This window comes from Lipotes vexillifer, unplaced genomic scaffold (genome assembly GCF_000442215.2).
Source record: "Lipotes vexillifer unplaced genomic scaffold, Lipotes_vexillifer_v1.1 scaffold822, whole genome shotgun sequence".
NCBI lineage: Eukaryota > Metazoa > Chordata > Mammalia > Artiodactyla > Lipotidae > Lipotes > Lipotes vexillifer.
The window spans coordinates 2,123,903-2,136,302 of record NW_006770496.1 but is presented as its reverse complement, the minus strand read 5'-3'; the positions used below and the strand labels follow the sequence as shown (position 1 = coordinate 2,136,302).

General features: G+C 45.5%; 1 protein-coding gene across 1 annotated transcript in view; it reads left to right on the top strand.

Annotated features, from left to right (window-relative positions):
* The window catches only part of EEPD1 (endonuclease/exonuclease/phosphatase family domain containing 1), a 111,937-nt gene that overhangs the window by 67,000 nt on the left and 32,537 nt on the right, over positions 1-12,400 (top strand). Inside the window, exon 2 of the mRNA XM_007446117.1 lies at positions 6,635-6,686. Coding sequence (XP_007446179.1) covers positions 6,635-6,686 — 52 coding nt within the window. The remainder of the gene's footprint in view (positions 1-6,634; positions 6,687-12,400) is intronic.

Sequence of the window (12,400 nt, the reverse complement as noted above, 5' to 3'; positions counted from 1 at the left end):
TCATTGCAAATGGTGATGATGCTCTTGGAGAAAAGCTGGATCCTCTGATGATACCGTATGGGGAGGGGGAGGGCCCAACTTCCCTGGCGTTCCTCAGAATCAGAGCCATTGCCCCCCTCCCCCCCGCCCGACTTCTTGTATCGCCGTCTCCCCTTGGCTCCTGGGCCACGTGCTCTGGGTTTTCCCTCCACCTTCCTGGCGGTTCCTTCTCTGTTTCCCTGACAGGCCCTGTTCCTCTGCCTGCCTCTTTAGAGAGTAAATCTTTTTTGTTTTTAAATAAATTTATTTATTTCTGGCTGCATTGGGTCTTCGTTGCTGCGCACGGGCTTTCTCTCGTTGCGGCAAGCGGGGGCTACTCTTCGTTGTGGTGCGTGGGCTTCTCATTGCAGTGGCTTCTCTTGTTGCGGAGCACGGGCTCTGGGTGCGCGGGCTTCAGTAGTTGTGGCTTGCGGGCTCTAGAGCACAGGCTCGGTAGTTGTGGCACACAGGCTTCGTTGCTCTGCGGCATGTGGGATCTTCCTGGACCAGGGCTCAAACCTGTGTCCCCTGTACTGGCAGGCGGATCCTTAACCACTGCGCCACCAGGGAAGTCCTCTGCCTGCCTCTTAAGTGGCAATGGCCCTTGGTCTTCAGTCCCTCTGCACAGTCTCCTGGGCTCTGGATGTGGACATCAGGAGCACCGTCCTTGTGCTCCTGGTGTCCACACCCAGAGCCCAGAACTTGCTGAGGGACAGCCAGCTGCTGTTCACACCCCACTGAGAGATCCCACAAGCCCCAAAGTCAGTGTGTCCAAGACATAACTCTCCATCAGCAACCCAAGTAGATGGTCCCTTCAGCCCCCAGTTTCACAGGCCGGGAGCTGCGAGGATATTTCCCTCACATCCCTCATATCTGTTTCTTCATCAGGTCCTGCCAGCTCCTGATCTGTCTGGAATTAGCTCAGTGCCTTTTCCCTGCACCACCCTCCATCATCTCTTCCCGGGCCCCATCTCAGGTCTTGCTGCCTCCTGTCTTGTCCCCCGTGCCTCCCCGCCCCCATCCCTTCTCCACATCAGAGCCATTTTTTTTTTTTTTTTTTTTTCCATATATATGTATTAGCACATGGTATTTATTTTTCTCTTAGTGACATACTGCATTCTGTATGACAGACTATGTCCATCCACCTCACTACAAATAAGTCAATTTTGTTTCTTTTTATGGCCGAGCAATATTCCATTGTATATATGTACCACATCCTCTTTACCCATTCAGCTGTCAATGGATACTTAGGTTGCATCCATGTCCTGGCTATTGTAAATAGTGCTGCAATGAACATGGTGGTACCTGTCGCTATTGAATTATGCCCCCCCCCCCGAGCCGTTTTTATACCTTTACTGGGCATCTTCTGTGTCCCGGGCCCTCTACCACACCACAGCCCTAGATCATCGGTGGCCACTCCTTGCCCCCAAAGTACAGGCCAAACTCCTTAATATGGCTTAACAAACCCTCTAAGAGGCCTGGCCCGGCTTGCTTCTGCAGAATCATCTTTTAGCACCTGCACCATGCCCCAGGCACCCTGTGTTCCCTGGTCAGTGTGCAGTCCCTGTGGGGCCGTGCCTGACCTCCCACCTCGTTCCTTTGCTCATGCTATTCCTGCCACCCCACCTCTCTGCCTTGTAAGCCCGTAGGTGTCAGCTTAGCAGTCACTTCCCAGGAAGCCTCCCAGCTTTATTATGCTCTTGCAAAGGGCCTCAAAGCACCCCGAGTTTGCCTCTAGAGAGCGCTCCTCACGTGGCTCATGTATTACTTACCTGGTTCCTCCCTTACACTCAGAAGTTTGAAGGCAGAGGCTGCATTGTATCATTGTATTGTTGTACATCATCGTATCCTCAACATCCAATAGTGCCTGGTACATAATACATAGCCCTTAAATATCTTATCTGCGCAGTGAATGTGTGGCTCCATTGTATCACACCCTTTCTGCATTTATTGAAATCTGCTGTATCTCATGCACTATACTATAATAAATGCAGTGGAAACTCAAAGTGCCAGAATCCTCAGAGAAAGGGAGCGAGCGTGAATTCTTGATTCTGGTGCCCTGTAGCTCATAAGCTGTTCTGGAAGCGTGAGTTTCTGTGTAGTTGGGAGTTTACTCTTTAAGTGCTTTTGCTACACCAAGAGAGTTACATTTTATCTGCCTTTTCAGGGGTCCCTGAGGATCATTCAGTCTGCAGCTCTAAGCCACCCCCAGGCTGCAGAGGTGCCCTCCGTCTTCTGTCCCTTTAACTTTGCTGCTTTTCTTCCCTGCTGTCAGTGTCTGCCTGGCACCTTCCCCATCACCACTTCAAATTACGTTACAGACCTCACTGTGCTAGCCACTATCCAGCTGAATAAGACATCTGCCCTCAAGCGCCTCACCTCCTTGTAGCTTACTTAGCAAACATTAATTGCATGCATTCTAGGTCCTTCTAAGTGTTGCCCATCTTGACTTCAGAACTTGGCCTTGAAATGGCCATTTTTCTAAATAAATCACGGCTGTCAGCTGCTTTTGTGTGATTTGCCTGTCTTCTCAAAGTCAAGTGCAAAAAAGAAATTGCAGCTCCCATCTGATGGGAGCCCTGCTGCTTTCAAAGGATGCTGACCAAGCACCAGGCCACCCGAGAGACATGCCCTGTTTAGCTCAGCTCTGCTGGTCCACGTTGGAACCCAGGAGAGTCTCAGAGAGACATACCTCCCTGGGCTTGTGCCCTAGCAGCATCCTAGCCCCTGTGAGCCCTTTGAGGGCAGGGACCATATTGCATTCATCTTTGTTTTCCTGGTGTCTGGTGCCAGTATATATTTGTGGAATTAGCAAAAGGACAGAAAGAGGGAAGGAAGGAGGGAGAAATGGAGAAAAGGAAGGGAGGGAAGGGGGAGCAAAGTCGAAACTGAGATATGAGATTCCCTTCCAGGGTAAGAAGTTAGAGGTGTCGAATGGAGGATTTGGGAAATGGGCTCGTTGCGTCTTCGTGTGTGTGAAATTTCCTCCCAGGGGGTATCTGATGTGCTAGAAGAATCTGATACCATCAATACTGAAATAAATACTCCAGACTTGAAGAGTTTCCAATAAGGTAAGAACTAACAGTAGGATAGCTATATAACAGGAAACATCTCGAATACTTTTAAAGATTATAGCTCTAAGGAGGAAAAAACCACAACTTCCTGAAGAAATCCAATGTTATGAGCAGCTGTTGGAGTAACTCCTGTTTAACATGTATTGTTTCCATTTTGAAACTCAAACCATCTAGATTTGAGTGTCCTATCCTCTTTTCTCCATCTTTTCTCCTTTGTGTTGCTGGGTTTTAGTAGTGTGAAAAGGTTTCTATTTTTTTTCTGCCCCTACCCAATACATGAACCCTGTTTGGTATTGGTTTTAGAGCAGAAGTTAAATTGGTTTAATCTCACATGTCAACTTGAGTAGATTGGTTGTGGTTCACTGGAGAGTTCAGAAAGATTCTGAAGCTGTATCTAGGTTAAAAGGGGGTGAGTTCTGTGGAAAGAGGTAAAGAGGATCGGAGCGTGTACATGCCAAGTGTTTGCCATTGCCGTTCAAGAGGAAGGTAAACTGGTGAGAGCAGGGACTAATATCCTTCAGGTTTTGACTAAGAAGAGTCAACTGAAGTTGTTTTAATTTCGTCTTCATTCAAAGCCTCAAACTGTTGGTTTTCAGATCATGTTCTACAGTGGTTTGAATGTAGTATCTTTGCGAATAGGGAGAAGAGAGTTGAGTGTATTAACCGTGTTTAAACCTTTTCTCTAACCTGTCGATATCTGATACCTGATCCTAAACTGGGCTTCATGACCATAGAGAAGGGCAGGAATGAGAGACTATTTTAAAAATTCCTCCAGTAAAAATATTTTCCAGTGGTTATTTCAGAAGTAATTTAAGCTTCTGAAACTTGATCTACAACTGGAGTCTCCTTAGCCTATAACTTGCTGTCCAAATTGATAACCTGGGATCTAGAGGTGTGCACTGGGAATCAGAGTGCACTGATAGCCAATAGCTTTGACCTGCCACCAGACACATCCTGGCAGACATTTCTACAAATGCACATAGCACCGTTCACCCTGGGGAAGATACACACAGTCATCTCACTGGAGGCCTTCCTTTTCAGGTGGAGAAACTGAGGCTTGCCAGTGATTTTAGCTGTCCACACTGACAGCGACTTGGCCTCTAAGCCCCTGGGCCCTGCCTGGCGGCAAGTATATATTCCTGACTGTCCTTCCTGTGTCAGTTATAGACACTGCAGATCTAGTGAGAAGACCCTTGAGCTCCCAGCGTCAAAGAGCTTCCAGTGCTGGTTGGGAGGAAACAGACAAAAGCACCCTAACAAATGTTTTAAGGTACCAGTAAGTGCACTGAAAAAAAAAAAAAAAACCAAAAACGAACCTGGTGACCAGGGATGCTGCTTGGAAGAGGCAGCATTTGCACTTAGACTGAAATGATGCAATAGGATGCAGTCGGTGTTGTCAAGATCTTGGGGAAGACTGTTCCAAGCCAGAGAAACAACAAAAGCAAACCCGTCCAAGAGACGAAGGAAAGTCACTGATTGGAGAAGAGGGAATGCCCAGGGTCCTGTCCATTAGCTCTGATGCCGGCTAAATTGTTGTTGGTAGTGGTGGTGGTTTCCTGTAGGCCTTGAAAACCTTTATTGCACTTGCTGAAGTTGCTTTAAAGTAAACCTTTGCATTTGGTTGGACAGTGCTTGCTTAGCTGTGCAGAGAGATTTTGAAGAATTCTGTAGATGGAGGTGAATCTTATCATGGGAATAACCCCTTTTGATGGAGGTGTGTGGTACAGATGGGGCCCATTTCTGCTTCAGAGAACCTGTGCAGGTTGGTGGGGACACAGTGACCAGCGACCACAAGCAGATTAGCTGGGTGGGGAAGGAACACGATGACACCATCGACAGCTGACCCACCCCTAAACAGTCTCGCTGAGCTCCTGCTTCCTCCTGCGTGCTGGCCTGTCCAGCCTTGGCTGCCTGCTCACTGCGTCCGCAAACACTTCAAAAGCAATTTGTCACAAAAGGGAAAATACCTCCCCTGTAAAACCTGCTCGCACGCCTGAATTCCCTCACTTGAGCTGCCGCTGCAGTCTGGACTCTGGCCCCTAAACTGGAAACTGATGAGTTGTATACACTCGAGCCCTTTCTCTCCCCTTGGTGCCTTTGCCCCCGCTGTCTCCCTGCGGGTCACCTTTCTCCCCAGTCCCCTCCCCTGGCAAGGCTAACCCGGCCCCTCCTGCGGGAAGCCACCTCTGACCTTGGTCGGGCTGGGCTCCCCTCTGTGCCCCAGAAAGTCCACTCGGCACCCTACTGGTCCTCTTCTGCTCTGACTGTGGCCTCCAAGAGGCTGTGAGCTCCTCGTGGGCAGGGAGCAGGTCATAGTCATCAGGTGCCCTCGACTACCTGCACACAGTAGGGCTCAATCCATGTACGGTAACAAATGAGCAGCTGATCAGACCCTCTTCATAAGGAGTGATTTAAGCTATTTGTTTGTTTTCATCAAAGGGACATCAAGGGAAGATTAATGCTGAACGTGGGCAACTATTTTCTTCTTTATATTCCTCTGAATTTATTCAGGTTGCTTACATAAACAACTATCAATTACTTTTAGAAATTTTTGTGGTGAAATGTGCGTAACATAAAATTTACTATTTCAACCATTAGTAAGTATACAATTCAGTGACATTAAGTACATTCACATTGTTGTGCCACCATTACCACCAACTACAGAATTTTTTCCCAAACAGAAACTCCATACCCGTTAAATAATAACTCCCCATTCCTCCCTCCCACAGCCCCTGACAACCACTATTCTACTATCTGTCTCTTTGGGTTTGACTAGTCTAGGTACTTCATATAAGTGGAGTCATATTTGTCCTCTTGTGTCTGGCTTATTTCATTTAGCATAATGCCTTCAAGGTTCCTCTGTGTCATAGCATGTGCCAGAAATTCCTTCTTGTTTTTTGTTTTGCTTTTTTTGTTTTTTTTTTTTTTGCGGTACGCGGGCTTCTCACTGTTGTGGCCTCTCCCGTTGCGGAGCACAGGCTCCAGACGCGCAGGCTCAGCAGCCATGGCTCACGGGCCCAGCCGCTCCGCGGGCATGTGGGATCTTCCCGGACCGGGGCACGAACCCGTGTCCCCTGCATCGGCAGGTGGACTCTCAACCACTGCGTCACCAGGGAAGTCCCAGAAGTTCCTTCTTTTTAAGGCTGAATAATATTTCATCATATATAAAATGTGTACCATATTTTGTTTATCCATTCATCCATTGATGGACATTTAAATTGTTTTCACCTTTTGGCTCTTGTGAACAATGCTGCCATGAACATGGGTGTGCAAATAACTGTTTGAGTCCCTGTTTTCGACTCTTCTGGGTATATGCCCGGAAGTGGAATTGCTGGATCACATGGTAAAATCACTTTTACAACTTAGAAACATTTTTAATAGTTCTCAAATGGTCATTTCAGTTCAAACCAAAGGTTACCTTGAGGTGGGAGGTGATGCAGAAATGCAGGCTAAAATTTCAGACTTTTGTTCCTGTGACTTGTCTGATGCTTGGTGATATAAAATGTTTTGTTTTTAAGTGTGGTTTTAATTTTTTCTTACAGCATCAAGCTGCTAGCTGTGCAAGAACTACTTGACAGAGAGGCCCTGGAAAAGGTAAATATTTTGTTCCTCTTACCCCAGATTTACAAACTTAGAGCAGAGTGCCACACACAGGAAAAACTCAACTCCCTGTCACCAGAGACAGCATTTATAGCAGAGTTGGTCTGTTATTTTGTGTTCTTAACAGTCAGTGAACCTTGCAAAATTTTAATGAAAACGCCCCACATTGCTCATAGGCCATTAACACTTGCAAACTCTTTCTTGCTTGGCTCTTTCAGAATTGAGTGAAAGCAGAGGCTCGCCCTGCTGTGGGCCAAGCTCTGGAGCAGGCTTTCTGTGCCTGGAAATACCGCACACAGGACGCCACCCACATGCCAGATGCTGTGCTTCCCTCCATCTCTGCTTGTGTGTGTTCTTATCTGGGCTTATGGATGGTAGAATTGAGGCAGCAAGGTTAGGGAACTTGCCAGAGGAAAATTACCTAAGTGGCAGAGTAAGGATTTGAGCCCCATAGTTTCATTTCCAAAACCAACGCTTTTTCTGTTTAATAGGCTAGTTCATGAGTTTGAGCCCCTGTGGGGACTACTTCTGAGGACTGGGAAACTCCCTCCCACCTAAGCCCTGGAAGGAGCTATCCAGTGTGTCTCGGTTTTCTACGTTCAAGTCAAGTACTCAGCTGGGGATCTTTTGCCAGTTATGGGTTCAAGGTCTGTGTGGTGGGCTCCAAAAAGCAGGCTGGGCAGGTGCCGAGGAGGCCGAAGTGCCACCCCACGGGCCTCCCAACTCATACCAAGCTGCTCCCCTGGGTGGCTCAGGACTCTTCCCCAGTATGTGGCTATGGGCGTTAATTGGAATCTATAAGGTTAACGTAGAAGAAAATGGTTAGAGAGATAAGCACCCAAACAATATTATCTTATTTATAGAATTTAAAATGTTCGGATTAGTGGTCCATCTGCTGGTTGGCACTAAAGCAAATAAAGTCTTTAAGCACCAAGCAGTGGTGGTGGGGGGAGGGGGAGGTGTGAGGTGTCTGAGCTCTGGCTCTGAATTTAACGTCCCTCCAGCCTCGTTGGTAACACAGGTAGGACAAGGGTGGGGCTGCCTGCCTGACCTCAGAGAGGTGACATGAGAACCAAATGAGTCGGTGCAGTGGATGGGCTTTCTAAATGCCAAAGCACTCCACTCATATTAATTCTTAATTACTCATGGTAATTCTTTAATCCAGCCATGAAAACATACTAAGTCCAGGTTACTATATATGAAGATTCTTTGTATGTTTTTGAAACTTTTAAAAAGTTACTCCTCCAAAACCAATTCTCTTCTCAGTGTTCACTACAAGTAATTGTTTTACTCCTCAATTCTCATCCACCCTGACTAGTTAAAGAACCACAAGGAAAGATCTTTGTGGACCGTAGAGCTTTGCTACTCAAAGTGTGGTCTGCAGACCAGTAGCATCGTAAGCTTGTTAGAAACGCAGAGTCCCAGCCCCTACCCAGACCTCCTGATTCAGTTTGCATTCTCACAAGACCCCAGGTGATTCTTGTGCACCAAAGTCTAAGAAGTTCTCCCTGAGGAGTAACATTTACTATCACCATCTCTGCTGTTGACTAGACCATCTTCACAGAGAACCTCTGAGGTGTCAGCTTTTTGCTTTTGTGGCCAATCAAGCTCCTTTTTTTCACACCAAAAGTGAAGTAAACACCATAAGTCTATTTGTAAGAACCCAGTTTTTTTTTGTTTTCTTGGGGTTTTTTTTGTTTTTTCCGTTCTTTTTTTTTTTTTTTTTTTTAATTAAAGTATAGTTGACTTACAGTGTTGTGTTAGTTTCAGGTGTACAGCAAAATGATTCAGTTATTCATATATATATATACCTCTTCTTTTTCAGACTTTTCCATTATAGGTTATACAAGATATTGAATATAGTTCCCTGTGCTATACAGTAGGTCCTTGTTGATTATCTGTTTTACAGATAGTAGTGTGTATCTGTTAATCCCAAACTCCTAATTTATCCATCCCCCTCTTCTGCTTTGGTAACCATATGTCTGTGAGTCTGTTTCTGTTTTATAAATAAGTTAATTTGTATCATTTTTTAGATTCCACGTATAAGTGATACCGTATGATATTTGGTAAGAACCCAGATTTTACCTTTAGTTTGCCTGCTTCTTCCTTTCATTAAGAAAATAGTCTCATTTAACTTAATAGGTAGAGCCAGCAAGAATGACCTCAGTTAAACACACATCCTGCAAACCTCACACCTCTTTAACTGTCTTTGCAGCTGGGCTTCAAATAGCACCGTGCTTTCGGGTGTTGCAATTACTAAACTCCTGAGGTCCCACCATGGTAGGACTGGTCACTTCTAGACAGATAATCTTTCTCTTATAAGAGGGAAGCTATTCTGAAGGGGTCATTTCCCTCACAGCTACTTGCAGGTTCAACCTGACCAGTAAAATATTTATATTATGTAAAACATAATATAAAAGGCTAAAAGGCAGCAGCAGTGTTTTGGAGTCTCCTAGACAATAAGACTCGTAGTGCTTTTTCTCCCTAATATTAGACATTGTTATTGTGATCTTAGCGTTTCAGTTAAAAATTACCAGCCATTTGCCTGACTTGTGCTTTCCTTGGCTTTAGGTAGAGAGCCTGTCCATTTTTGGAAGTGCCGAGGCTTTCTGGGTTTCTGCAGTGCACAGAGTCTGTTGTAGAAGTGCCGGGGTCCCCTCCCAACCTCGCCTCTGTTTGGCTGTTGGACCTGGCAGAGGGCCTTCCTCGGAGGCCTGGGCCCCTTTCGTTACCCATAAAACTGCTTTCTATTCCTTCTGTGGTGCCTTCCTCTAAAAGTCTTGGGTTTCACAATTGGTCCTTGATCACACTGTGAAGAGGGGAAAATTCTCCTTTTCATGCTCTGTTTTCTAGATTTTTCTCTGCTCCTTGCTCCAGTGATCCTTACTGGTTTGGGGGCTTCTGTGTTTCACCTGCAGGGAGAGGAGAATGGTGAACACCTGCCCAGTGAACCCCATACATAGATCAGTAGAGTCCCAGTTTTTAACCTCTTCAAATGCTCTTTGTTTTAATTCAGGTGCCATTGATTGGGGTGGAGACTGGGGACACCTGGGAGGTCAAGTCTCTGAATGTCTCTTCTCCACCAACACCACATAAAGCCATTTCCCAGACAAGTGACAGTGATTTGTCATTTACTAAAAAAATGTTATAAACCATACAATTAATAATTGCTTCTTTTTCTAAAAATCTGTTAGAACCTTGAGAAGGTGGCTTATTATGCATAAATGTCAGGATATGTGACATTTCCTTGAAAAAGTGTTTTGGATTTGATGTGCTTTTTTGATCAGATATCCATTAGACACCAAGAGCAAAGGCTTGCTCTGAGACAGATGCATGCCACCCTACTCTCTCTGTTCTCTGTGCTTTAAGAGCAGGACGCTTTTGTTTTTCTGAACTTAAGTCACATAGGCTTGTTTCCCAGGCTTTATAAACAGACCCCATCTAATGCCTTTAAACACGGCATTGCATGAAAGGAAATAAAAATATTGGTACAGCTTGATTTAGTAAGATCATTTTTCAATGACCCTTTCAAACAGCTTCCTGCAAAGCTGCGAACAATAGTTTGGCCATTCCCTCCAGCTGGAGGTCACCCAGGCTCCAGATGCACAGGCTCAGTAGTTGTGGCTCACGGTCCTAGTTGCTCCGCGGCATGTGGGATCCTCCCAGACCAGGGCTCGAACCCGTGTCCCCTGCATTAGCAGGCAGATTCTCAACCACTGCGCCACCAGGGAAGCCCGGCAACAGTTTTTAAACAATGATATGTAATGTTGAAGTTGTGATAACACCAGTGTCCCCATTCATTAGGGAGGGTAGTGACAAGGCACTGTCCTTTTGAAGCTCTGGGGTGGTGTATTTCATTAGCCTTTGAGATGCCCCTGCCCTGTGACCAAGGTAGATTCCTAGGAGTGTATTTAAGGAATGATCCATAAATATGTGGAAAAGGCATTTGACAGCATGCTTTATAATTATGAATCATTGCAGGCAGTTCACTGCTCAGTAGGAAAGTGGGTTTAAACAGTCTGTGGTAGGTCTGCCCATGGTCTGGTGTATGTGGCCATTAAAAATGATAATCATTTAGCCTTGTAGAAATTCGATATAATGTTTACAAAAAGGAGGATAAGCAGTTGTACCTGCTGTAATTACAACTACGTAAAAATATATGTATTCATTCTTTCAACCAATATTTATTAAGTACTTGTGTCAGGCTTTGTACTAGGCTAGGAGACACATACAGCTGTGATCAAGATGATTATCTTTCCTACCCTCATGTAGCTCACATAATTGGTGAGGAAAATGTTAACAAGTACACAAATACTTATTTAAATACAATAGTGATAAGCAATGCCCCCCAAAACACCAAAACAAAATCAGGTCACGGTTGGGGGCACCTAATGTTCTCGTAGCATCCAAGGAAATATGAAAAAAAAACCCCATAATTAGGTAATTCTTTTTTCCTTTTAAATTTCCTTTATCATTCATTTAATATTCCTGGAATCAACTTTTGAAGATCCCATAAGACCTCCAGCCATGGCTGGAGGAGCCAGGGGGAAGCAACAAGGTGGATGGCAGGGAATCTGGAGGATGGGGCTGTGCACCAAGACAGAAGTGCCCACTGAGTGCCCAGGAGTCCTGCACAGGAGGGTCTTTCTGCATCAGGGCAAATGATGATGGGCCCTCCAGTCAAATCTGGCGATAGCTAGTTTTTAAACATCAAGTTTTATTAATATGCCGATGCATCCATTCATTTATTCACTGTCTGTGGCTGCTGTCACATTACAATGTCAGCGTTAAGTAGTTGTGACAGAAAAGGTATAACCCACAAAACCCTGAATATTTATTATTTGGACCTTTGCCGAAAGTTTGCCAACTCCTGTTCTAGATCAGTGGTGCTTGGCTGCTGACCTCTGAAGTATCAGGTGAGAGCTGTACGACCCCATCCAGAAAAAGGCACCTATGAACCTATACATGCGGTTGAATTTACATATTCTTGAAGCTTCCCCATGGAGGCCTTCAGGGTCGTACTTCTGGGCCCTGGTATAGGTAGGACTCATTTCTCTACCCCAGAAATGCTGAAATATCTTCTCTCACTACAAAATGGTAGCCTAGTGAGGAAATGTTTCTCAGAGTGGGACGGCTCACCCTTCCCAGGGAGGCATAGTGCCCAGGGTCTGCAGGGAGGGTCCTTCATGTGGTTAGAGGACAGTCAGATTTTAGGTGAGACTGCATCCCATTGGCACAGAAATAGCATCCCTTTGGTTACCTTTTCGTGATTTATGGTTGATCCCATATTGGTTATTCTAAGGAGATTATCTGATTCATAGAGTACCTGTGATCCCATTCTTCACCCCTTTCTTTCTAGCATCACTTTCTTCACTGGTAACTTGAGACATATTTAGGTCTCCTGAAATCTGAAATGTGTTCCTACTGTCCTACTTTCCTCTTTGCTACTGTCCTATTTCTCTTCTTTCATGTACTCATAGTTATCTTGAATGTAAATTCCCACCCTACACAACCAACCTTCATCTCCTCTCAGCTATACTTAACCCTTAGGAGCCTAGCCCCTGTCCCAGTTAATCTAATAAATCATAGCTTACCCTAGCCAACCTCTAACCCAAAGCATTTTTTTTTTTTTTTTGCGGTACGAGGCACTCTCACCGCTGTGGCCTCTCCCATTGTGGGGCACAGGCTCCGGGCGCGCCGGCCCCCCA